This window comes from Embiotoca jacksoni, unplaced genomic scaffold, assembly GCF_022577435.1.
Source record: "Embiotoca jacksoni isolate LCO1_2020_lvr unplaced genomic scaffold, fEmbJac1.0.p SCAF_17, whole genome shotgun sequence".
NCBI classification, from domain to species: Eukaryota; Metazoa; Chordata; class Actinopteri; family Embiotocidae; genus Embiotoca; species Embiotoca jacksoni.
Window position 1 is genome coordinate 217755 of NW_027185307.1, and position 24746 is coordinate 242500.

Sequence of the window (24746 nt, forward strand, 5' to 3'; positions counted from 1 at the left end):
GATCCTCAGAAGATAGACATCATGCCGAGATCCAAAGACATTCAGGAACAAATGAGAAAGAAAGGAATTGAGATCTATCAGTCTAGAAAAGGTTCTAAAGCCATTTCTAAAGCTTTGGGACTCCAGAGAACCACAGTGAGAGCCATTATCCACAAATGGAGAAAACATGGAACAGCGGTGAACCTTCCCAGGAGCGGCCGGCCGACCAAAATTACCCCGAGAGAGCAGCGATGACTCATCCGAGAGGTCACAAAAGACCCCACGACAACATCCAAAGAACTGCAGGCCTCACTTGCCTCAGTTAAGGTCAGTGTTCATGACTCCACCAGAAGAAAGAGACTCGGCAGAAATGGCTGCATGGCAGAGTTCCAAGACCAAAACCACCGCTGAGCAAAAACAACATTAAGGCTCGTCTCATTTTTACCAGAAAACATCTTGATGATCCCCGAGACTTTTGGGAAAATACTCTGTGGACTGACGAGACCAAAGTTGAACTTTTTGGAAGGTGTGTGTCCCGTTACATCTGGCGTAAAAGTAACACCGCATTTCAGAAGAAGAACCTCATACCAACAGTAAAATATGGTGGTGGTAGTGTGATGGTCTGGGGCTGTTTTACTGCTTCAGGACCTGGAAGACTTGCTGTGATCAATGGAACCATGAATTCTACCGTCTACCAAAACATCCTGAAGGAGAACGTCCGGCCATCTGTTCGTGACCTCAAGCTGAAGCCAACTTGGGTTCTGCAGCAGGACAATGATCCAAAACACACCAGCAAGTCCACCTCTGAATGGATGAAGAAAAACAAAATGAAGACTTTGGAGTGGCCTAGTCAAAGTCCTGACCTGAATCCTATTGAGATGCTGTGACATGACCTTAAAAAGGAGGTTGGTGCTGGAAAACCCTCCAATGTGTCTGAATTACAACAACTCTGTAAAGATGAGTCGGCCAACATTCCTCCACAGCTGGAAAAGACTCATTGCAAGTTATCACAAACGCTTGATTGCAGTTGTTGCTGCTGAGGGTGGTCCAACCAGTTATTAGGTTTAGGGGGAAACACTTTTTCACACAGGGCCATGTGGGTTTGGATTGTTTTTCTCCCTTAATAATAAAAACCTTCATTTAAAAACTGCATTTTGTGTTTACTTGTTATCTTTGACTAATATTTAAATTTGTTTGATGATCTGAAACATTTAAGTGACAAATATGCAAAAAAATAAGAAATCAGGAAGGAGGCAAACACTTTTTTCACACCACTGTGTATATGTTTATGTATGTATGTACATATGTGTGTGTGTATATACATACATACACAGGTTCTCTGTAAAGCTAGAGATGGTTGTTGGTGAAAATCCCAGTAGATCATCAGTTAGTTAGTTAGTTACTCAGACCAGCCCGTCTGGCTCCAACAACCTGCCACCTTCAAATCACTGAAATCACCTTTCTTCCTGTTCTGATGCTCCGTTTGACCTTCATCAGCTCGTCTTCACCTGTCTTCATGCCTCAATGCATTGAGCTGCTGCCATGTGATTGGCTGATCAGATATGTGCGTTAACGAGCAGTTGAACAGGTGTACCTAATAAAGTGGCCGGTGAGTTAATATGTATTTCATATTCCAAATTCCAAATACAGTCTGTGGTTCCAGTTGATCTCTGTGGTGTGATGCTCACTCCGGACCAGCAGGGGGCGGTGACGAACCGGGAGAAGGCTCGCTTAATTCACTTGGTTCAGTCCGCTGCGGACCTCAGACAGGTTCAGACGTCCTTCGCTTCGCGCCATGCCGTCCCCGGTTCCAGTGACCCGCCTGCTGCCCGGAGACATCTACCCCTGTGTGGACACCGGGACGTGCAGCAGCCCGCTGACCCAGCCGTCCGGTTCCACGCTGCAGGTCCCCGCTCCGCGGCTGAACGGCCGGGTGGGCAGCCGGCTCTGGTCTTCCGTGATCCTGTGGAAGCAGCTGCGCTCCGTGCAACCGGTTGGCTCCGGGGGGTTCGGTTCCGTGTACCGGGCGGAGTACCTCGGGGAAACCGTGGCGCTGAAGAAGGTGAAGAAGAGCACGAAGAACAAACTGGCTTCCCGCCAGAGTTTCTGGGCCGAGCTGAACGCAGCGCACCTGCGCCACCGGAACATCGTGCGCGTCATCGCGGCGACCACCTGCGTGCCGGAAGGGTTCGGAGACGAAGGCAGCATCGGAACCATCCTGATGGAGTTCGTGGGGAGCCGGAACCTGCAGCAGGTGATCTACGGCAGCCCGGAGGTCCTGGGGGCGGACCGGTGGCTCCGGTACTCCGCGGACATTGTTACCGGGCTCAGCTTCCTGCACTCCCACAGCGTGGTGCACCTGGACATCAAACCCGCCAACGTGCTGCTGTCCACCGAAGACGTGTGTAAGATCGCGGACTTCGGCTGCTCCCTGAAACTGGACCCGGGCTGTGAGCGGAGCGCTGTCAGCCCGCAGCTCAGCCACGTCTGCGGCACGTACACGCACCGAGCCCCGGAGCTGCTGCGCGGCGGCCCGGTGTCTCCGAAGGCCGACATCTTCTCCTTCGGCATCACCCTGTGGCAGCTGATCACCGGGGAGCCGCCCTACACCGGAGACCGGCAGCACGTCCTCTATGCGGTGGTAGCGCACAACCTGCGGCCTTCCGTCCAGGACCACCCGGTGTTCGGGTCGGAGCGGGGCGGGCTGTGCCGGGCCGTGCTGAGCCGGTGCTGGAGCGCAGAGGCCCGCTGCAGACCGAGCTGCCGGGAGCTCCTGCCGCTGCTGCGGGAGCTGGGCTCCCCGACATGAGGCCCGCCGACGGGCTCCATCAGGAACATGTGGGCACGTGCTGCTCTGCTCTCGTGCCTTCAGCTGCTTTTACCCGTTTCTCTTAAACGGAGACTTTTATTTTCTGAGAATTTGATATGACATTTAAGTGTGATGGTTTTCATTAAAATTATTTTTACACTACGTGTGTTTGGCATCCTGCTGACGTCACAGCTCCACCTCAATGTGTCAGAGTTTGATCATCTAACTCAGGGGTGTCACTCATTTTAGTTAAGGGGCCACATACGGCCCACTTTGATCTCAAGTGGGCCAGACCAGTAAAATCATAGAATAATAACGACAATATTTCTCTGTTTAAATCATTGGTGAAGGTTTTTGGATGATAAACTCTATTTTAATGTCTTTCTACAATAAACTAGAAACATAAAGACCAAAAACTCAGACATCAGCCCACTGTTTATCAGCCTGGGATCTCCTCTACAGATTCCCTCGCAGCGAGCTGCTGCCTCTGGAGCAGACGTCACATTTACGCTGTTTTTGAAGCAATTACTGGATCGATTAAAAACATAACAAAACGTTTGTACTCATAAACCTCCATATTCTCATAGAAATGCAATTTATGTCTTTCTGTAATTTTCACACTTAGCAAAGTCATCCGGCGGGCCGAGCTGGACCCCCTGGCGGGCCGGATGTTTGACACCCCTGATCTAACCTGTCCCCAGGTGTGACTCCCCTCCGCCCCCTACTGTGCCAGGTGTTCTCACTTTTTAAGAACAGACAGGTGAGTCCATGACTGACACCTCAGACCTGTCAGCTGACTGAGCCTGAAGCAGGGAATTATGGGAATGTTAAATTACCTTTTTGTTCTTTTGAGTCACGGTCAGTTATCAGTTATTATTGAGCATGTTGGCGGTCCTGTGTTGGTTAGAAATATGTGATTGAATGCTGAAGTGAACTGGACTGAAACATTCACATGATAAATGTGTTGACTGCTGGAAGCTGCAGCGTCTTTACACAAACCTTAAACACTCAATGGAAGAGACTGCTGCAGCTTCCATCCACAGACAGCAGAGGGCGCTGTCCTGAAGCTGAAACCCAAACGGCAAGAACCTGCAGCGTACGAAGGGGTCAAAGTTCAGAGAGTCCTGTTGGACATGAACGCATGCGTGCGCAGCACCATGAGCAGGAAGTGATGACCTTCATCTTCCAGGTTCTGTCTCTGATTATCATCATCATCATCTGTTCCACACAGTAACGGGAACATCTGTGATGTCACTGTGGACCTGAAGGTGGCGCAGAGAAACGGCAGATTTTGGGTCAAAGTCTGGAATGCGTTCTGTCCTTTTTAGGATTACGTGTTGTAGTGTTGGATAAGCCTGTTGCCATGGCGACACAGTTCAGGTGGATTTCAAAAGTTGTAGCAACACAGGTAACTGAAACAAAGTGACAAAGAGGGAAGAAGAAGAGCACAGACTAAATCCAACAGGGAGGGACAGCGAGGGACAGATGAAACTAATCAGGGGGCGGGGCCAGCCCTCATGCAAAGGACAGAAAGTGAAACGTGCTCGTGAGCGTCCCGGTGCTGCGTTCAGGAACAACAGGACAGAGTTCAAACTGTCAGGACACTTTAAAGGAGAATATTCAGCGTTAGTTTTAATGATCACAGCTGGAACATGTTATTCATACAAGGTCACGATAATTACAGAAACACGAGGACACGTCACATGTTAGGAGACGGCTCAGGAACACGAGGACGTCCTCTGAAGGACACGTGACGACACAGGTCGTGTCACTACATGTATGTGCAGCAGCAGACGCTCATCACATGATGGTCACTCTCTCAGGTGAGATGTGGGCAGCTGAGCCCACCGGCTCCAGGCGCTGGCACCGGTACTGGCTGCTGTCCTGACCCCGGCGGATCCGGTGCAGCTGGCGGGCCACGCAGGGCAGCAGAATCAGAACCTTCCCCAGGATCACACACACGGGCAGCGCCAGAGAAACCACGAAGCTCGGAGGCAGGTAGAACCGGTACGCCTCCTCCTCAAACGCTCGCTTCCACCCGAACAGCAGGCCATGGAGGGTCGCGATGAGGAGCGCGATGTAGCCCAGAGTGGACTGGAGGAGACGGGAGGAGACGGGAGACGGGAGGAGACGGGAAGGCATGAGGCATCATGTCAACAACCGCTTTAGACCCATCACTGAGCGTACATGTACCTGTACCCGTCGCTGAGTTTACCCGTACCTGTACCTGTACCCGTACCTGTACCCGTCGCTGAGTTTACCCGTACCTGTACCCGTACCCGTACCTGTACCTGTACCCGTCGCTGAGTTTACCCGTACCTGTACCTGTACCCGTACCTGTACATGTACCTGTACCCGTCGCTGAGTTTACCCGTACCTGTACCCGTACCTGTACCCGTCGCTGAGTTTACCCATACCTGTACCCGTACCTGTACCTGTACCCATCGCTGAGTTTACCCGTACCTGTACCTGTACCCGTACCTGTACATGTACCTGTACCCGTCGCTGAGTTTACCCGTACCTGTACCCGTACCTGTACCCGTCGCTGAGTTTACCCGTACCTGTACCTGTACCTGTACCTGCACCCGTCGCTGAGTTTACCTGTACCTGTACCCGTACCTGTACCTGTCGCTGAGTTTACCCGTACCTGTACCCGTACCTGTACCTGTACCTGTACCCGTCGCTGAGTTTACCTGTACCTGTACCCGTACCTGTACCTGTCGCTGAGTTTACCCGTACCTGTACCCGTACCTGTACCCGTCGCTGAGTTTACCCGTACCTGTACCCGTACCTGTACCTGTACCCGTCGCTGAGTTTACCTGTACCTGTACCCGTACCTGTACCTGTCGCTGAGTTTACCTGTACCTGTACCCGTACCTGTACCCGTCACTGAGTTTACCCGTACCTGTACCCGTACCTGTACCCGTCGCTGAGTTTACCTGTACCTGTACCCGTACCTGTACCTGTACCCGTCGCTGAGTTTACCCGTACCTGTACCCGTACCTGTACCCGTCGCTGAGTTTACCTGTACCTGTACCCGTACCCGTACCTGTACCTGTACCCGTACCCGTACCTGTACCCGTACCCGTACCTGTACCTGTACCCGTACCTGTACCTGTACCCGTACCTGTATGAAGCTGAACTCCCTCCAGTTGAGCGTGCTGTGGATGGAAGGGACGGAGGTGACGGCCAGCAGAGACAGCAGCCCCAGACTCATGATTCCAAAGGACACGTACATCTCCACCCTCCACACCTCCTCCTCGTTCCACGCGTTCTCCACGTTAGCGTGGACCTGCCGACAAACACCAGTCATCGTGGGTCACCTGGTCTGAACTGGTCCTCTGTGGTCCGTGTAGCTTCCTACACGTCATGTACAAGTGGATTCTGTATATGCAGTGTGTTCTTGGAGTGCTTCAGCCACCTCTACCTGTGTGGGTGTGGAGCTAACACAAGGACCCAGCTGAGACCACCTGAGACCACCGGAGACCTGTTGAGATTATCTGAGACCACCTGAGATTACCTGAGACCTGCTGAGATTATCTGAGACCACCTGAGATTACCTGAGACCTGCTGAGACCTGCTGAGATTATCTGAGACCACCTGAGATTACCTGAGACCTGCTGAGATTATCTGAGACCACCTGAGATTACCTGAGACCTGCTGAGATTATCTGAGACCACCTGAGATTACCTGAGACCTGCTGAGATTATCTGAGACCACCTGAGATTACCTGAGACCTGCTGAGATTATCTGAGACCACCTGAGATTACCTGAGACCTGTTGAGATTATCTGAGACCACCTGAGATTACCTGAGACCTGCTGAGGCCTGCTGAGACCAGTTTAGACCACCTGAGACCAGCCGAGTTGCTGGACATCATAAACACTCCCAGACACTAAAACTGACAGAGAACTTTCCTTTGTGAAGGTGAGTGACTTGTCATGTTTCTCTGTGATCTGAGTGGGCGTGGCTTGTAACTGCGAGCTCAGAGAGTGGGCGTGGCCGTGCTCACCTGCTGGTAGGCGTTGTTGAGCAGCAGGTACCTCTCGGACCTCCTGAGGGGCAGACTGAGGCTGTAGACGACGTGGACCGCAGCCAGGAAGAAGCTGAGGAGGCCCAGCTGCTTGCGGCTCTGCAGCCAGCCCTCCAGCCAGTGGGGGAAGTGGCGGTACTTGGTGCCGTAGTAGAGCTGGTGGGCGGCGGCCAGCTCACCTGCCAGGTACACCAAAGCCAGCAGAGTGATGGCCACGGTGGGCAGAGTCCGGTTCACGATCTCCACGGGGATCTTGTAGAAGTCGCTCTGCCTGTACTTCACGTACGGGTGGACGATGTCTCGCACAAAGGAGTACCCAAAGAAGAAAATGGACAGCGCCACGGCGGCGAGGACGGGACCCCTCCAGCCCGGGAACAGCTGGACCGGCATGTTCTCGATGTCCCGGGACGAAGACAGACCACCCATGTCCACCGGCTGGAAGTTCATCTGACGGGCTAACTCCATGATCTGCTGCCGGGCGTCCACAGAGTCACTGCAGACATACACCTGGACAGAGGACGGAGGACTGGGTGAGGACAGACAGACACATTCAGCTGCTCCGTTAACATCAGAACTGGGTCGGTGGTTCTGTGTCGTTCTTCATGAGCTCACTGATGATTTAAATCAACCTGCTGCCACAAATACTGCAGATCAGATGATGAGATCAACACGTCCTCCGGAGAGTCCCTACCGCAGTGTCCCAACCGCAGTGTCTCTACCCGAGTGTCTCTACCCGAGTGTCTCTACCTGAGTGTCTCTACCCGAGTGTCTCTACCTGAGTGTCTCTACCCGAGTGTCTCTACCCGAGTGTCTCTACCTGAGTGTGTCTACCCGAGTGTCTCTACCTGAGTGTGTCTACCCGAGTGTCTCTACCCGAGTGTCTCTACCTGAGTGTGTCTACCCGAGTGTCTCAACCCGAGTGTCTCTACCCGAGTGTGTCTACCCGAGTGTGTCTACTCGAGTGTCTCTACCCGAGTGTCTCTACCCGAGTGTCTCTACCTGAGTGTGTCTACCCGAGTGTCTCTACCTGAGTGTGTCTACCCGTGTGTCTACCCGTGCGTCTACCCAAATGTCTCTACCTGAGTGTCTCTACCTGAGTGTGTCTACCCGAGTGTCTCTACCTGAGTGCCTCTACCCGAGTGTCTCTACCCGAGTGTGTCTACCCGAGTGTCTCTACTCGAGTGTCTCTACCTGAGTGTCTCTACCCGAGTGTCTCTACCTGAGTGTGTCTACCCGAGTGTCTCTACCTGAGTGTCTCTACCTGAGTGTGTCTACCCGAGTGTCTCTACCTGAGTGCCTCTACCCGAGTGTCTCTACCTGAGTGTCTCTACCTGAGTGTGTCTACCCGAGTGTCTCTACCTGAGTGCCTCTACCCGAGTGCCTCTACCCGAGTGTCTCTACCCGAGTGTCTCTACCCGAGTGTCTCTACCCGAGTGTCTCTACCTGAGTGTCTCCACCTGAGTGTCTCTACCTGAGTGCTGGCGTCCTTGGAGACAGTCTGCTGCATGGCCCAGGCTGAGATCACGTTGAAGCCTTTGACCACCACAGAGTCCGGCAGCAGTGAAGACAGATACTCAGCATTGGACTCTGGATACTGGTTCACCCTCCTGTTGTTACTCACGTCCACCAGGATCTTCCCTGGAGGACACGGAGACAGTTAGTGATGTCACAGTGAAAACGTTTACGTCCTTTAAACGGACGTTTAGTGATGTCACGGTGTGGGTGCGTCTCATACCTTCCAGCAGATGTTTGAGGTCCCACAGGACAGAGTAGTGCTCTCGGCGGATGGCCAGGAACACGATGTTGGCCTTGGACACGGCGTCCTCGTGGTGTGTCACGTCCACCACGTGAGGAAAGGAGTGGGCGGCCTGTTTGGGGCAGCGGCTGCCCACCACCACGTGGACGCCGCAGCGCAGCAGGCGGATGGTCAGACACTTGGAGAAGTCCCCGGAGCCCAGGATGGCCACTGAGGGCGGGGCCAGCAGACGGGAGGCTCCTCCCTCTACGGCTCCATTCTTTATTCCACTGGGCAGCAGGTGGGCGTGATGATGGAGGTGGTAGGAGGAGGAGCCAGTGAGGAACATGGGGCTCCTGCTGCCTCCCATCATAGAGATGGAGTCCATCCTCTTCCTCTCTGGTCTCTGCTGAGGAAGACGTCAGCAGCCTGAGGAGGAGGACAGGTGAAGGTGGAGGTAAAGCTGCACAGGTATACATAAAGGTATATGTAAGAAGGTGTTCATCCTGCTGGTCACCAACACAACTAGAGCTCCGTGTTAGTTTATACCTCCATATTCAGTTTATAGTTCATCCAGAATGTGTCCCAGGACCAGGAGGACAGTGGACGCTGTCTCAGAGGGACATGACCAAGTCATCAAACAGGTCAGCAGGAACCAGGTAACATGGTAACCACGGTAACATGGTAGCCATGGTTAAATGGTAACAGGTAACCATGGTAACATGGTGACTGAAGGAGCCTCAGTGTCTCCACCTGCAGACAGTTTCATCACCTGATGAACAAAAACCTAATGTAGTGTCAATCAACAACAGTCTGTCTGTCTATCTGACTACGTGTGCGCGCGTGCCTGTCTGTCTGTCTACATGAGTGCGCGCGTGCCCGTGTGTTGGTGATGGTTGAATGAACAGCTACCCCTCATCTACTGCAACAGACCGTCACAGGACGTCCACCTGTCCAGCGGGACGTCCACCGGGACAAGCTGCGTCTCCTGATGACCTTCCGTGTGCAGAGGACACGCAAAATGTGCGCACCTGTAGCGCTACAGCACGGCCGCTGCCGCTCCGCCGACACAGCCAGCTGCACGCGGACCCACGAGACAAACGTCCCCGGGGGACCACACGGTGATGAGGCTGAAGACACCCACCTGTCCCGATGATACTGCACACGGAGACGGAGACCAGCTGCTAGCTGCCCATCCTGCTGCTGCTGCTGCTCAGCCTCCTGTCGGAGCTCATGCTGCGTTCACGGCCCGCGGACAAGAACGGACAAACCGGCTTCCTCTCAGACAGCATAGAGAAAGAGACAATATATACGTCCAACGTAGAGAAAGAGACCATATATACGTCCAACGTAGAGAAAGAGACAATATATACGTCCAACATAGAGAGAGACAATATATACATCCAACGTAGAGAAAGAGACAATATATATGTCCAACATAGAGAAAGAGACAATATATATGTCCAACATAGAGATAGAGACAATATATATGTCCAACATAGAGAAAGAGACAATATGTACATCCAACATAGAGACAGACACAATAAGTACGTCCAACATAGAGAAAGAGACAATATATACGTCCGACGTAGAGAAAGAGACAATATATACGTCCAACATAGAGAAAGAGACAATATATACGTCCGACGTAGAGAAAGAGACAATATATACGTCCAACGTAGAGAAAGAGACCATATATACGTCCAACGTAGAGAAAGAGACAATATATACGTCCAACGTAGAGAAAGAGACAATATATACGTCCGACGTAGAGAAAGAGACAATATATACGTCCAACATAGAGAGAGACAATATATACATCCAACGTAGAGAAAGAGACAATATATATGTCCAACATAGAGATAGAGACAATATATATGTCCAACATAGAGAAAGAGACAATATGTACATCCAACATAGAGAAAGAGACAATATAAACATCCAACATAGAGAAAGAGACAATATATATGTCCAACATAGAGATAGAGACAATATATATGTCCAACATAGAGAAAGAGACAATATATACGTCCAACATAGAGAAAGAGACAATATGGAACACGTGAAGAAAGACCAAGTTAACTCACATGACGCTGACCTACTTTAGATTTTCAGAAAGTCAACCTTTAGTTTGATTAAATAAAGCATCCTTAAAGTCATTAACTGACTGAACTCAGGGCTCCATCCTGACAGTCTGAACTCAGGGCTCCATCCTGACAGTCTGGCGGCCTGAACTCAGGGCTCCATCCTGACAGTCTGAACTCAGGGCTCCATCCTGACAGTCTGAACTCAGGGCTCCATCCTGACAGTCTGGCGGCCTGAACTCAGGGCTCCATCCTGACAGTTTGAACTCAGGGCTCCATCCTGACAGTTTGAACTCAGGGCTCCATCCTGACAGCCTGAACTCAGGGCTCCATCCTGACAGCCTGAACTCAGGGCTCCATCCTGACAGCCTGAACTCAGGGCTCCATCCTGACAGTCTGAACTCAGGGCTCCATCCTAACAGCCTGAACTCAGGGCTCCATCCTGACAGTCTGAACTCAGGGCTCCATCCTGACAGTTTGAACTCAGGGCTCCATCCTGACAGTCTGAACTCAGGGTTCCATCCTGACAGTTTGAACTCAGGGCACCATCCTGACAGTCTGGCAGCCTGAACTCAGGGCTCCATCCTGACAGTCTGAACTCAGGGCTCCATCCTGACAGCCTGAACTCAGGGCTCCATCCTGACAGTCTGAACTCAGGGCTCCATCCTGACAGTCTGAACTCAGGGCTCCATCCTGACAGCCTGAACTCAGGGCTCCATCCTGACAGCCTGAACTCAGGGCTCCATCCTGACAGCCTGAACTCAGGGCTCCATCCTGACAGCCTGAACTCAGGGCTCCATCCTGACAGTCTGAACTCAGGGCTCCATCCTGACAGTCTGGCAGCCTGAACTCAGGGCTCCATCCTGACAGTCTGAACTCCCTGACAGCCTGAACTCAGGGCTCCATCCTGACAGTTTGAACTCAGGGCTCCATCCTGACAGTCTGAACTCAGGGCTCCATCCTGACAGTCTGGCAGCCTGAACTCAGGGCTCCATCCTGACAGTCTGAACTCCCTGACAGTCTGAACTCAGGACTCGATCCTGACAGCCTGAACTCAGGGCTCCATCCTGACAGCCTGAACTCAGGGCTCCATCCTGACAGTCTGAACTCAGGGTTCCATCCTGACAGTTTGAACTCAGGGCACCATCCTGACAGTCTGGCAGCCTGAACTCAGGGCTCCATCCTGACAGTCTGAACTCAGGGCTCCATCCTGACAGCCTGAACTCAGGGCTCCATCCTGACAGTCTGAACTCAGGGCTCCATCCTGACAGTCTGAACTCAGGGCTCCATCCTGACAGCCTGAACTCAGGGCTCCATCCTGACAGCCTGAACTCAGGGCTCCATCCTGACAGCCTGAACTCAGGGCTCCATCCTGACAGCCTGAACTCAGGGCTCCATCCTGACAGCCTGAACTCAGGGCTCCATCCTGACAGTCTGAACTCAGGGCTCCATCCTGACAGTCTGGCAGCCTGAACTCAGGGCTCCATCCTGACAGTCTGAACTCCCTGACAGCCTGAACTCAGGGCTCCATCCTGACAGTTTGAACTCAGGGCTCCATCCTGACAGTCTGAACTCAGGGCTCCATCCTGACAGTCTGGCAGCCTGAACTCAGGGCTCCATCCTGACAGTCTGAACTCCCTGACAGCCTGAACTCAGGGCTCCATCCTGACAGTTTGAACTCAGGGCTCCATCCTGACAGTCTGAACTCAGGGCTCCATCCTGACAGTCTGGCAGCCTGAACTCAGGGCTCCATCCTGACAGTCTGAACTCCCTGACAGTCTGAACTCAGGACTCCATCCTGACAGTCTGAACTCAGGGCTCCATCCTGACAGCCTGAACTCAGGGCTCCATCCTGACAGTCTGAACTCAGGGCTCCATCCTGACAGTCTGAACTCAGGGCTCCATCCTGACAGTCTGGCGGCCTGAACTCAGGGCTCCATCCTGACAGTCTGGCGGCCTGAACTCAGGGCTCCATCCTGACAGCCTGAACTCAGGGCTCCATCCTGACAGTCTGAACTCAGGGCTCCATCCTGACAGTCTGAACTCAGGGCTCCATCCTGACAGTCTGGCGGCCTGAACTCAGGGCTCCATCCTGACAGTCTGAACTCAGGGCTCCATCCTGACAGTCTGGCGGCCTGAACTCAGGGCTCCATCCTGACAGTTTGAACTCAGGGCTCCATCCTGACAGCCTGAACTCAGGGCTCCATCCTGACAGTCTGAACTCAGGGCTCCATCCTGACAGTCTGAACTCAGGGTTCCATCCTGACAGTTTGAACTCAGGGCTCCATCCTGACAGTCTGAACTCAGGGTTCCATCCTGACAGTTTGAACTCAGGGCTCCATCCTGACAGCCTGAACTCAGGGCTCCATCCTGACAGCCTGAACTCAGGGCTCCATCCTGACAGTCTGGCGGCCTGAACTCAGGGCTCCATCCTGACAGCCTGAACTCAGGACTCCATCCTGACAGTCTGAACTCAGGGCTCCATCCTGACAGCCTGAACTCAGGGCTCCAATCTGACAGCCTGAACTCAGGGCTCCATCCTGACAGCCTGAACTCAGGGCTCCATCCTGACAGCCTGAACTCAGGGCTCCATCCTGACAGTCTGAACTCAGGGCTCCATCCTGACAGTCTGGCAGCCTGAACTCAGGGCTCCATCCTGACAGTCTGAACTCAGGGCTCCATCCTGACAGTCTGGCAGCCTGAACTCAGGGCTCCATCCTGACAGTCTGAACTCAGGGCTCCATCCTGACAGTCTGAACTCAGGGCTCCATCCTGACAGCCTAAACTCAGGGCTCCATCCTGACAGCCTAAACTCAGGGCTCCATCCTGACAGTCTGAACTCAGGGCTCCATCCTGACAGCCTGAACTCAGGGCTCCATCCTGACAGTCTGAACTCAGGGCTCCATCCTGACAGTCTGGCAGCCTGAACTCAGGGCTCCATCCTGACAGTCTGAACTCCCTGACAGTCTGAACTCAGGGCTCCATCCTGACAGTCTGAACTCAGGGCTCCATCCTGACAGCCTGAACTCAGGGCTCCATCCTGACAGTCTGAACTCAGGGTTCCATCCTGACAGTCTGGCGGCCTGAACTCAGGGCTCCATCCTGACAGTTTGAACTCAGGGTTCCATCCTGACAGTCTGGCGGCCTGAACTCAGGGCTCCATCCTGACAGTCTGAACTCAGGGCTCCATCCTGACAGTCTGGCAGCCTGAACTCAGGGCTCCATCCTGACAGTTTGAACTCAGGGCTCCATCCTGACAGTCTGAACTCAGGGCTCCATCCTGACAGTCTGAACTCAGGGCTCCATCCTGACAGTCTGGCGGCCTGAACTCAGGGCTCCATCCTGACAGCCTGAACTCAGGGCTCCATCCTGACAGTCTGAACTCAGGGCTCCATCCTGACAGCCTGAACTCAGGGCTCCAATCTGACAGCCTGAACTCAGGGCTCCATCCTGACAGTCTGAACTCAGGGCTCCATCCTGACAGTCTGGCAACCTGAACTCAGGGCTCCATCTTGACAGTCTGAACTCAGGGCTCCATCCTGACAGCCTGAACTCAGGGCTCCATCCTGACAGTCTGAACTCAGGGTTCCATCCTGACAGTTTGAACTCAGGGCACCATCCTGACAGTCTGGCAGCCTGAACTCAGGGCTCCATCCTGACAGTCTGAACTCAGGGCTCCATCCTGACAGTCTGAACTCAGGGCTCCATCCTGACAGCCTGAACTCAGGGCTCCATCCTGACAGTCTGAACTCAGGGCTCCATCCTGACAGTCTGGCAGCCTGAACTCAGGGCTCTATCCTGACAGTCTGAACTCAGGGCTCCATCCTGACAGCCTGAACTCAGGGCTCCATCCTGACAGTTTGAACTCAGGGCTCCATCCTGACAGTCTGAGCTCAGGGCTCCATCCTGACAGCCTGAACTCAGGGCTCCATCCTGACAGTCTGAACTCCCTGACAGTCTGAACTCAGGGCTCCATCCTGACAGTCTGGCAGCCTGAACTCAGGGCTCTATCCTGACAGTCTGAACTCAGGGCTCCATCCTGACAGCCTGAACTCAGGGCTCCATCCTGACAGTTTGAACTCAGGGCTCCATCCTGACAGTCTGAGCTCAGGGCTCCATCCTGACAGTTTGAACTCAGGGCTCCATCCTGACAGTTTGAGCTCAGGGCTCCATCCTGACAGTCTGAACTCAGGGCTCCATCCTGACAGTCTGGCAGCCTGAACTCAGGGCTCCATCCTGACAGTCTGAACTCCCTGACAGTCTGAACTCAGGGCTCCATCCTGACAGTCTGAATTCAGGGCTCCATCCTGACAGCCTGAACTCAGGGCTCCATCCTGACAGTTTGAACTCAGGGCTCCATCCTGACAGCCTGAACTCAGGGCTCCATCCTGACAGTCTGAACTCAGGGCTCCATCCTGACAGCCTGAACTCAGGGCTCCATCCTGACAGTCTGAACTCAGGGCTCCATCCTGACAGTCTGAACTCAGGGCTCCATCCTGACAGCCTGAACTCAGGGCTCTATCCTGACAGCCTGAACTCAGGGCTCTATCCTGACAGCCTGAACTCAGGGCTCCATCCTGACAGTCTGAACTCCCTGACAGTCTGAACTCAGGGCTCCAACCTGACAGTCTGAACTCAGGGCTCCATCCTGACAGGCGTCATGGCGCTGCTGGCGGGAGCTGCGCTGGCTGCCGGTCTCATGTGTTTGCTGTTTGTTTTCCGGTTGTATTCTGTAGTGAAGTCGGGCCCGCAGCAGCAGCCTGGTTCTGCAGGTCCAGTCTCTGTCCTCGTCGTTGCAGGATCAGGTACCGTTAACGAGAAGAAGTTATATTAACGTACTTCCGGTGTGGTGTTTTATACCGTCACGGAGCTTCACGGTGCTTTTATGACGTCAAACTATGGACCCGTTCGGACACGCGGACCGTATATAACATCATCAGACTGAAGTTGAAGACACGTTCAGCAGCGATGCAAAATTACATCTCGTCAAGTTTTGCCAGCAGCTAACTTCCGTAGCATCTAAGTGTACGTCACCGGACTGTACCAACGTGTCCGGGGGGTAGACTTCTGCTGGGAAAGACCATTACTAGTTATAGGGTTGTTCGTTTTGGACTTCGTGGACAGTTTAAAATTAATTTTGAGTCTGTTTATTAAAGTAGAAAATAAAAATGTGTAAGTAGAATCATTTTAACTGAGAATAAATAAATTTGAAGAACAAATAAATGCCAGTTTTATAGACTCTTTACTTTGTCAGAGGCTGAATACTTCCAGATGACTGCACATAAACTACACATATCCCAGTGGGGTGTTAATAGGAGGGACAGGTCTGTCAGCTGATTGATTGACAGTAATGACCATGGTGTGTGTCATCCTGTGACCTCATGTCTTCATGCTGCTGCGTGTCTGAACAGGACTGAGCTGCAGCAGCAACATTATACAGTCGTGAAGTGTTTCATATTTATTCAGAGTTACTGGAGGAAGAAGGGTTCAGCGTGCTGTAATCTTCCGTCCAGCAGGGGGCGGTGCAGGTGTGACTGTGCCGTGTGTGTTGCAGGTGGTCACACCACCGAGATCCTGCGGCTGATGGGGAGTCTGTCTGCGGCCTACAGCCCTCGGCACTACGTGGTCGCCGACACCGACAGGATGAGCGAGGACAAGATCTGCAGCTTTGAAAAGTCCAGGAAGCAGTCAGGCTCTGAGTCTCAGGTACACACCTGTCCACCGGGACACCTGTCCACCAGGTTAGGATGGAGTGGGACAGGGAGGAAAAAGTTCTGATCAGTACCAGTGTTCACCAGCAGGTGGCAGGAGTGCACTTCTCTGTAGACAACATGTTAGTGAGAGTTAAGATGGATGACTGCTGTGATCAGACCTGAGTGGAGATCAGACATGTTTACATGGAGACGTTTACAGACCTCTGTTCCCCGTCAGACGTGTTCTCTGTTCCCCGTCAGATGTGTTCTCTGTTCCCCGTCAGACGTGTTCTCTGTTCCCCGTCAGATGTGTTCTCGGTTCCCGTCAGATGTGTTCTCGGTTCCCGTCAGACGTGTTCTCTGTTCCCCGTCAGACGTGTTCTCTGTTCCCCGTCAGACAGACGTGTTCTCGGTTCCCCGTCAGACGTGTTCTCGGTTCCCCGTCAGACGTGTTCTCTGTTCCCCGTCAAACGTGTTCTCGGTTCCCCGTCAGACGTGTTCTCTGTTCCCCGTCAGACGTGTTCTCTGTTCCCCGTCAGACAGACGTGTTCTCGGTTCCCCGTCAGACGTGTTCTCTGTTCCCCGTCAGATGTGTTCTCGGTTCCCCGTCAGACGTGTTCTCTGTTCCCCGTCAGATGTGTTCTCGGTTCCCCCGTCAGACGTGTTCTCGGTTCCCCGTCAGACGTGTTCTCTGTTCACCGTCAGACAGACGTGTTCTCGGTTCTCTGTCAGACGTGTTCTTGGTTCTCTGTCAGACGTGTTCTCTGTTCCCCGTCAGACGTGTTCTTTGTTCCCCGTCAGACAGACGTGTTCTCGGTTCCCCGTCAGACATGTTCTCTGTTCCCCGTCAGACAGACGTGTTCTCGGTTCTCTGTCAGACGTATTCTCTGTTCCCCATCAGACGTGTTCTCGGTTCTCTGTCAGACGTATTCTCTGTTCCCCGTCAGACAGACGTGTTCTCGGTTCTCTGTCAGACGTGTTCTCGGTTCTCTGTCAGACGTGTTCTGTTTGATATCTGTTCCTCAGTTCTCCATCTGTCGGATCCCTCGAAGCCGAGAGGTCCATCAGTCCTGGTGTTCTTCTGTTCTGAGCACCCTGAGGGCTCTGAGGTTCTCCCTGCCTCTGGTGTTCACTCTGAGACCTGACATGGTGAGTGGGTCAACACACACACACACACACACACACACACACACACACACACACACACACACACACACACAGTCTCTGAGTTTTGTCATGATGTCACTCTCTCCTGCTCTTCACTGATTGGTCAGTCTTGTCAGCAGTAGATCAGTTTGTCGTCCTGCTTGGACTCTGATGTCAGGGATGTGTCCCCCAAAAGCAGGACAGGCCCCGCCTTTTGTCCCCTGACCCCCGTGACCTGACACCAAACAGCCGGGACAGGTGCATAATGCGACAGGAGAGACTAACACTTACAAAGTTTGAATCTTAGGAGGCAGATATGTGAGATGTTGTATCTCAGGGACACGTATGTCTGTCCTCAGCAGGAAAGACACGTTATAACTCTTCAGTTTCTCCTAATGACGCTGACGGTACGTCTGAGACCTCTGAGCCTGCAGGTCTGTGAGCAGGGTAAAGAAGCCCCACTGTCCTCTGCTGAGGTGTATTGAAGTGTATTTAGGTGTATTTGGTTATATTTAGGTATATTTAAGTGTATTTAGGTGTATTGAAGTGTATTAAAGCGTATTTAGGTGTATTGAAGTGTATTTAAGTGTATTTAGGTGTATTGAAGTGTATTTCGGTGTATTTAAGTGTATTTAGGTGTATTGAAGTGTATTTCGGTGTATTTAAGTGTATTTAGGTGTATTGAAGTGTATTAAAGCGTATTTAGGTGTATTGAAGTGTATTTAAGTGTATTTAGGTGTATTGAAGTGTATTTCGGTGTATTTAAGTGTATTTAGGTGTATTGAAGTGTATTTCGGTGTATTTAAGTGTATTTAGGTGTATTGAAGTGTATTTAAGTGTATTTAGGTGTATTGAAGTGTATTTCGGTGTATTTAAGTGTATTTAGGTGTATTGAAGTGTATTTCGGTGTATTAAAGTGTATTAAAGCGTATTTAGGTGTATTGAAGTGTATTTAGGTGTATTAAAGTGTATTAAAGCGTATTTAGGTGTATTGAAGTGTATTTAGGTGTATTAAAGTGTATTAAAGCGTATTTAGGTGTATTGAAGTGTATTTAGGTGTATTGAAGTGTATTGAAGTGTATTTAGGTGTATTGAAGTGTATTTAGGTGTATTTAGGTGTATTGAAGTGTATTTAGGTGTATTGAAGTGTATTGAAGTGTATTTAGGTGTATTTCATATTTAGTGAGCTGCTCATTTCACCAGTGAACAATGTAAGGTTTTGATGTCTGAGCGCTTCCATCTGCTACGCGAAGCTTCTCTCTTTCTGTGTGTGTGTGTGTGTGTGTGTGTGTCTGTCCTTGTGCGTGTGCGTGTGTGTGTGTGTGTGTGTGTGTGTCTGTCCTTGTGTGTGTGCGTGTGTGTGTGTGTGTGTGTGTGTGTGTCTGTCCTTGTGCGTGTGCGTGTGTGTGTGTGTGTGTGTCTGTCCTTGTGCGTGTGCGTGTGTGTGTGTGTGTGTGTGTGTGTGTCTGTCCTTGTGCGTGTACGTGTGTGTGTGTGTGTGTGTGTCTGTCCTTGTGCGTGTGTGTGTGTGTGTGTGTCTGCAGATGATGACTTCTCCAGACTTAACTGCAGCTCAGTCTGGTTTCCTGTCCACCTAAACTCCCCCGGAGGCCTCTGATCACCCCCCCCCCCCCCCCCCCCCCCCCCCCCAGTCCTGAGGCCTCTGATTTACCGGAGGAGTTTAGCGCTGACGTTAGCAACACTACGTTACACTCACCTGAGTTACTTTAGGTGGACTGAGACGTAAAGGTGTAAGTAATAAGAATTGATTCCATCTTGTCCAGTAGGAGGCGGTAGATAGAACACCAACAGCTGCCATGTTCTCCAGAGGTAGAACCCTGAAGATAGAACTATTGCTGTTCCTCAGACTGTGAACATGTTCTGGTCTTCAGGAGTGATGATTTCAGAACAGAAGAAAAGAGAACGTAGGTTTGTTGGTGTCTTCAAATACAGAAACATATTAAAGTCAGTCAAACATGACATCTGCTGCTCTGTGGAGACAGATACCAAGAAACGACATGTTCCTATGGAAACCAGACCTGTCTCTGTCTCTCTGTCTCTTTCGGTCTCTTTCTGTCTGTCTCTCTTTCTTTGTCTGTCTCCCTCTGTCTGTCTCTGTCTGTCTTTCTTTGTCTCTCTGTCTTTCTCTGTCTGTCTGTCTGTCTCTGTCTGAGGACATACATGGATCAGCCGTGTTCCTCCACATGTCTCCGTGGATGTGTCCCCTGTGTAACTGTCCTCCGTGTTGCAGGTTCTGTGTAACGGCCCAGGGACGTGTGTCCCTCTGTGTGCGGCGGGACTCCTGCTTGGAATTGTGGGAATAAAGAAGGTCCTGCTGGTGTACGTGGAGAGTCTCTGCAGGGTGAAGACGCTGTCTCTGAGTGGGACGATCCTCTACCCGCTGGCAGACCTCTTCTTCGTCCAGTGGTCCTCTCTGAGGGACAGATACCCTCAGTCCATCTTCCTGGGACGCATCGTGTGACCGCATCTGTGGAATGTGGGCACACATGTTCATGTGTTTACATGATCACATGTTCACATGATCACATGTTCATGTGTTTACATGATCACATGTTCATATGATCACATGTTCATGTGTTTACATGATCACATGTTCATATGATCACATGTTCACATGATCACATGTTCATGTGTTTACATGATCACATGTTCACGTGTGCTCATGAATAAAACTATTTGTACCTTTTTACCGTCATCAAGCAGTTTGTTTCAACACAAGAACAACTATCTCCAGAAGTGTGAGGAGGGGAGAGGAGAGGAGAGGAGAGGAGAGGAGGAGAAGAAGAAGGAGGGGAGGAGGAGAGGGGGAGAGGAGAGGAGAGGAGAGGAGAGGAGAGGAGAGGAGAGGAGAGGAGGAGAAGAAGGGGAGAATGGAGGAGGGGGAGAAGAAGGGGAGGAGGAAGAGGAGGGGGATAGGAGGAGAAGAAGGAGAATGAGGAAGAGGGGAGGAGGAAGAGGAGGGGGGAGGAGAGGAGGAGGAGAAGAAGAAGGGGAGAATGAGGAAGAGGAGGGGAGGAAGAGGAGCTACAGTTTGTGTTCATCCTGACATCTTATCTCCAGTGGATCTGTGAGGATGAGGAGCAGAAACTGAGCTGCTGCTGTGTGACATGATGAAGGTGCAACTCCCCCCTCCTCCTCCTCCTCCTCCTCCTCGTGGTTCTTCTGACACTGATAGAAGTAATAATGAAGTGTGACAGTCGTTAGTTGATGACATGAAACCAACAGTAAAATCATGTCGTTCATCTGGAGGTGAAGTGAAGCTCTTTACTAAATAAACGGTCTTCAGAGTGACTTCTGACCTCTGACCTCTGACCCCGGTCCATGTTTACTGTCCACCTCTCTGAGGGTCTGCAGTTACTGACAGAACATAGCATGATGTGAATGAATATATTTCACCTGTTAGTCGCTGGTTCAAACCTCAGTTTGAATGAAGCACTAAAGGGCTTTTATTTTGAAATGGATACAGGAAGTTGAAGCATGTGATCTGAACTCTGAGGAGAAGAACCAGGAGACCGTTTGGACCTGAAGTTCTGACTGTGAGCTGGTTCTGAATCCGGGTCAACCCTCTGGAGGATTCACTACATTCAGGACCTGAAACAGTCGATCAGAACCTCTGACTGTAAACACAGTCAGCTGATCTCATGTTGGACACATGTCACTCATCAGCTGTCTGATGGAGGCACTTCATCAATACAAAAATCAATAAGTTCAGAACATTAGAAAGTTAAACTGATCAGTCTGCACCTCAATCAGAACCTCCTCTCAGAACCATGCACCTCAATCAGAACCTCCTCTCAGAACCATGCACCTCAATCAGAACCTCCTCTCAGAACCATGCACCTCAATCAGAGGTATTCATGTAGAACCTGAATGTGTCTGAGGGCATCCAGAGACAGAATCCATCCTCAGATCCAGATCATCGGAACCAGTCGGACCTGCAGCTGTAGAGTTCAGGTCTCCATGAGCTCTGCAGCAGAACCTCTGAGTTCCATCCTGAAGGGGAGGGAGGGGCTCCAACACCCTCTGCTCCGATTGGCCGCTGTGTCCGTCAATCATTGGACATTTTTGCAGACGGAGCTGTGGTGCAGACCGTGAGAGCTCCGGTCCTCTTCGTTGTAAAGCCTTGCTGGTTCTCTTCCCTCCGGTCTCGGTGTTCTCCACAGCGAGCTCTGCTACCTTGGCGCTCAGGATCTTCACGGAACTGACACCATGACCCACTTTAACAAGGGGCCCGCCTACGGACTGTCCGCTGAAGTCCGGAGCAAAGTAAGTGCTGCGGTCCCTCCGCGTCCTTTGTGTCTCTCCGGGAACTAACTTCTTCAAAAAGTTTCACGGACTCAGCTTGCTGAGTTCTGTCGGTGCTGAGGGTCTCTGGGACCGGGTCTCCGGGACCGGGACCGGGTCATCCTCTGGTCTTTGTTCTTCCGAGAACTCGAACTTTCCGAAGTTTCCCGAAATTTTCCATCCAAAGAGAGACAGACAGATAGAGAGAGAGACAGACAGATAGAGAGAGAGACAGACAGATAGAGAGAGAGCGACAGACAGACAGACAGACAGACAGAGAGACACAGACAGACGGAGAGCGTGTTTAGGAGCTGATATGAAACTCCTTGTTGGAGACATCCTGCTGCAGTGAAGAGTCCCTTTGTCCCGCTGTCCCTCTGTCTTCTCAGTGGCAGCAGATACACAGAGGTGGACTTCTTCTGTTGGGAAGAGCTCTCACTGGTGTTTCCATCATGTCTCCGTGATGTCTCCATCATGTCTCTGATGTCTCCTTGGTGTCTCCATCATATCTCAGTGATATGATGTCTCTGTGGTGTCACTGTGGTGTCTCCATCATGTCTCTGTGGTGTCTCCATCATGTTTCTGATGTCTCTGTTGTGTCTCCATCATGTCTCTGTGGTGTCTCCATCATGTCTCTGTGGTGTCTATGTGATGTCTACATCATATCTCTGTGATGTCTCAGTGGTGTCACCGTGGTGTCTCCATCATGTCTCTGTGGTGTCTCCATCATGTATCTGTGATGTCTATGTGATGTCTTCATCATGTCTCTGTGGTGTCTCCATCATGTCTCTGTGGTGTCTCCATCATATCTCTATGATGTCTCAGTGGTGTCACTGTGGTTTCTCCATCATGTCTCGGTGGTGTCTCCATCATGTCTCTGTGGTTTCTCCATCATGTCTCTGTGGTGTCTCCATCATGTCTCAGTGTCTGTGTGAAGTCTGTCTCCTCAGGAATGCTGAAGGTAAAAATTCAGATGGGTGGAGCTTTGTGTGCAGGAGGAGCACCGATCCTCTCTGTAGTCTGTCTGTGGTAGAACCTGTTGTTCTCTGTGGTATAACCTGCTGTTCTGTGGTAGAACCTGTTGTTCTCTGTGGTAGAACCTGTTGTTCTCTGTGGTATAACCTGCTGTTCTGTGGTAGAACCTGTTGTTCTCTGTGGTAGAACCTGTTGTTCTCTGTGGTATAACCTGCTGTTCTGTGGTAGAACCTGTTGTTCTCTGTGGTAGAACCTGTTGTTCTCTGGTAGAACCTGTTGTTCTCTGTGGTAGAACCTGCTGTTCTGTGGTAGAACCTGTGTTTCTCTGTGGTAGAACCTGCTGTTCTGTGGTATAACCTGCTGTTCTGTGGTAGAACCTGTTGTTCTCTGTGGTAGAACCTGTTGTTCTCTGTGGTATAACCTGCTGTTCTGTGGTAGAACCTGTTGTTCTCTGTGGTAGAACCTGTTGTTCTCTGGTAGAACCTGTTGTTCTCTGTGGTATAACCTGCTGTTCTGTGGTAGAACCTGTTGTTCTCTGTGGTAGAACCTGTTGTTCTCTGGTAGAACCTGTTGTTCTCTGTGGTATAACCTGCTGTTCTGTGGTAGAACCTGTTGTTCTCTGTGGTAGAACCTGTTGTTCTCTGTGGTATAACCTGCTGTTCTGTGGTAGAACCTGTTGTTCTCTGTGGTAGAACCTGTTGTTCTCTGGTAGAACCTGTTGTTCTCTGTGGTAGAACCTGCTGTTCTGTGGTAGAACCTGTGTTTCTCTGTGGTAGAACCTGCTGTTCTGTGGTATAACCTGCTGTTCTGTGGTAGAACCTGTTGTTCTCTGTGGTAGAACCTGTTGTTCTCTGTGGTATAACCTGCTGTTCTGTGGTAGAACCTGTTGTTCTCTGTGGTAGAACCTGTTGTTCTCTGGTAGAACCTGTTGTTCTCTGTGGTATAACCTGCTGTTCTGTGGTAGAACCTGTTGTTCTCTGTGGTAGAACCTGTTGTTCTCTGGTAGAACCTGTTGTTCTCTGTGGTAGAACCTGCTGTTCTGTGGTAGAACCTGTTGTTCTCTGTGGTAGAACCTGTTGTTCTCTGGTAGAACCTGTTGTTCTCTGTGGTAGAACCTGCTGTTCTGTGGTAGAACCTGTGTTTCTCTGTGGTAGAACCTGCTGTTCTGTGGTAGAACCTGTGTTTCTCTGTGGTAGAACCTGCTGTTCTGTGGTAGAACCTGTGTTTCTCTGTGGTAGAACCTGCTGTTCTGTGGTAGTACTTCTATCTTCTTGTTAGCTCAACATGCTAACGCAGGTGTTTGTCAGGTGTGTGGATGTGAACCTTCCTCAGTGATGAAGACTCTATCTCCTCCGTCAGTCATCAAACCTGCAGTTGCTCCACCCTGTAGACTCTGGCTTCATCATGTGTTGTAGAAGAACCGAGCTCCTCAGTGGGTTCCTGGTCCTCCAGTGGAGGATTGTTAGAGGTTAAAGGTCAGGGTTCAGAGGTCACTGTGGAAAATATTCTGTGAACAGGAAGTGACTCATCTGAACTTTCAGTAGCTGAGATGTGAGAATGTTGGAGGAGGCTGTCACAGTCCTGTCTGTCTGTCCTGTATCTGTCTGTCTGTCTGTCTGTCCTGTATCTGTCTGTCTGTCTGTCTGTCTGTCCTGTGTCTGTCTGTCTGTCTGTCTGTCCTGTGTCTGTCTGTCCTGTATCTGTCTGTCTGTCTGTCCTGTATCTGTCTGTCTGTCTGTCTGTCTGTCCTGTATCTGTCTGTCCTGTATCTGTCTGTCTGTCTGTCCTGTATCTGTCTGTCTGTCTGTCTGTCTGTCCTGTATCTGTCTGTCTGTCTGTCCTGTATCTGTCTGTCTGTCCTGTATCTGTCTGTCTGTCTGTCCTGTATCTGTCTGTCTGTCTGTCCTGTATCTGTCTGTCTGTCTGTCTGTCTGTCTGTCCTGTATCTGTCTGTCTGTCTGTCCTGTATCTGTCTGTCTGTCTGTCTG

The 24746-nt window shown here is 51.2% G+C and overlaps 4 protein-coding genes across 6 annotated transcripts in view; 3 read left to right on the top strand and 1 right to left on the bottom strand.

Moving 5' to 3' along the window:
• Positions 1–1730: 1730 nt before the first annotated feature.
• Positions 1731–2950, top strand: mos (v-mos Moloney murine sarcoma viral oncogene homolog). Its single transcript, XM_069151200.1, has one exon. The coding sequence runs from the start codon at positions 1775–1777 to the stop codon at positions 2786–2788; it is 1014 nt and encodes a 337-aa protein (XP_069007301.1). The 5' UTR covers positions 1731–1774; the 3' UTR covers positions 2789–2950.
• A 1443-nt stretch (positions 2951–4393) lies between these two features.
• On the bottom strand, positions 4394–10916 carry steap2 (STEAP family member 2, metalloreductase). Of its 3 annotated transcripts, XM_069151197.1 has the most exons (7): positions 10643–10916; positions 9700–9833; positions 8556–8984; positions 8292–8458; positions 6800–7327; positions 5916–6080; positions 4394–4882 (listed from the first exon to the last, which is right to left on the bottom strand). In XM_069151197.1, exons 3-7 carry the CDS (start codon positions 8941–8943, stop codon positions 4589–4591), a joined length of 1542 nt encoding a protein of 513 aa, XP_069007298.1. In that variant the 5' UTR covers positions 8944–8984; positions 9700–9833; positions 10643–10916; the 3' UTR covers positions 4394–4588. The 3 variants fall into 3 exon arrangements, with proteins under 3 accessions (XP_069007298.1, XP_069007299.1, XP_069007300.1); XM_069151198.1 differs by lacking the exon at positions 10643–10916 and having other exon boundaries at positions 9700–10443; XM_069151199.1 differs by lacking the exons at positions 9700–9833; positions 10643–10916 and adding an exon at positions 9105–9640.
• A 4349-nt stretch (positions 10917–15265) lies between these two features.
• alg14 (ALG14 UDP-N-acetylglucosaminyltransferase subunit) lies at positions 15266–20185 on the top strand. Its single transcript, XM_069151201.1, has 4 exons — positions 15266–15444; positions 16194–16345; positions 17359–17481; positions 19730–20185. Exons 1-4 carry the CDS (start codon positions 15300–15302, stop codon positions 19958–19960), a joined length of 651 nt encoding a protein of 216 aa, XP_069007302.1. The 5' UTR covers positions 15266–15299; the 3' UTR covers positions 19961–20185.
• A 1372-nt stretch (positions 20186–21557) lies between these two features.
• The window catches only part of cnn3a (calponin 3, acidic a), a 19051-nt gene continuing 15862 nt past the window's right edge, over positions 21558–24746 (top strand). The window contains exon 1 of the mRNA XM_069151203.1: positions 21558–21765. Within this exon, the coding sequence (XP_069007304.1) occupies positions 21709–21765 (57 nt within the window). The 5' untranslated portion in view covers positions 21558–21708. The remainder of the gene's footprint in view (positions 21766–24746) is intronic.

Coding starts and splice junctions, on each gene's coding strand:
- mos (XM_069151200.1), top strand. CDS start 1,775: ATGCCGTCCCCGGTTCCAGTGACCCGCCTGCTGCCCGGAGACATCTAC.
- steap2 (XM_069151197.1), bottom strand. CDS start 8,943: ATGGACTCCATCTCTATGATGGGAGGCAGCAGGAGCCCCATGTTCCTC. Junction 8,459..8,555: donor CCTCAAACATCTGCTGGAAG/GTATGAGACGCA, acceptor CGTGTCCTCCAG/GGAAGATCCTGGTGGACGTG. Junction 4,883..5,915: donor GGGAGTTCAGCTTCATACAG/GTACGGGTACAG, acceptor CGTCTCCTCCAG/TCCACTCTGGGCTACATCGC.
- alg14 (XM_069151201.1), top strand. CDS start 15,300: ATGGCGCTGCTGGCGGGAGCTGCGCTGGCTGCCGGTCTCATGTGTTTG. Junction 15,445..16,193: donor CCTCGTCGTTGCAGGATCAG/GTACCGTTAACG, acceptor TGTGTGTTGCAG/GTGGTCACACCACCGAGATC. Junction 16,346..17,358: donor AGTCAGGCTCTGAGTCTCAG/GTACACACCTGT, acceptor TCTGTTCCTCAG/TTCTCCATCTGTCGGATCCC.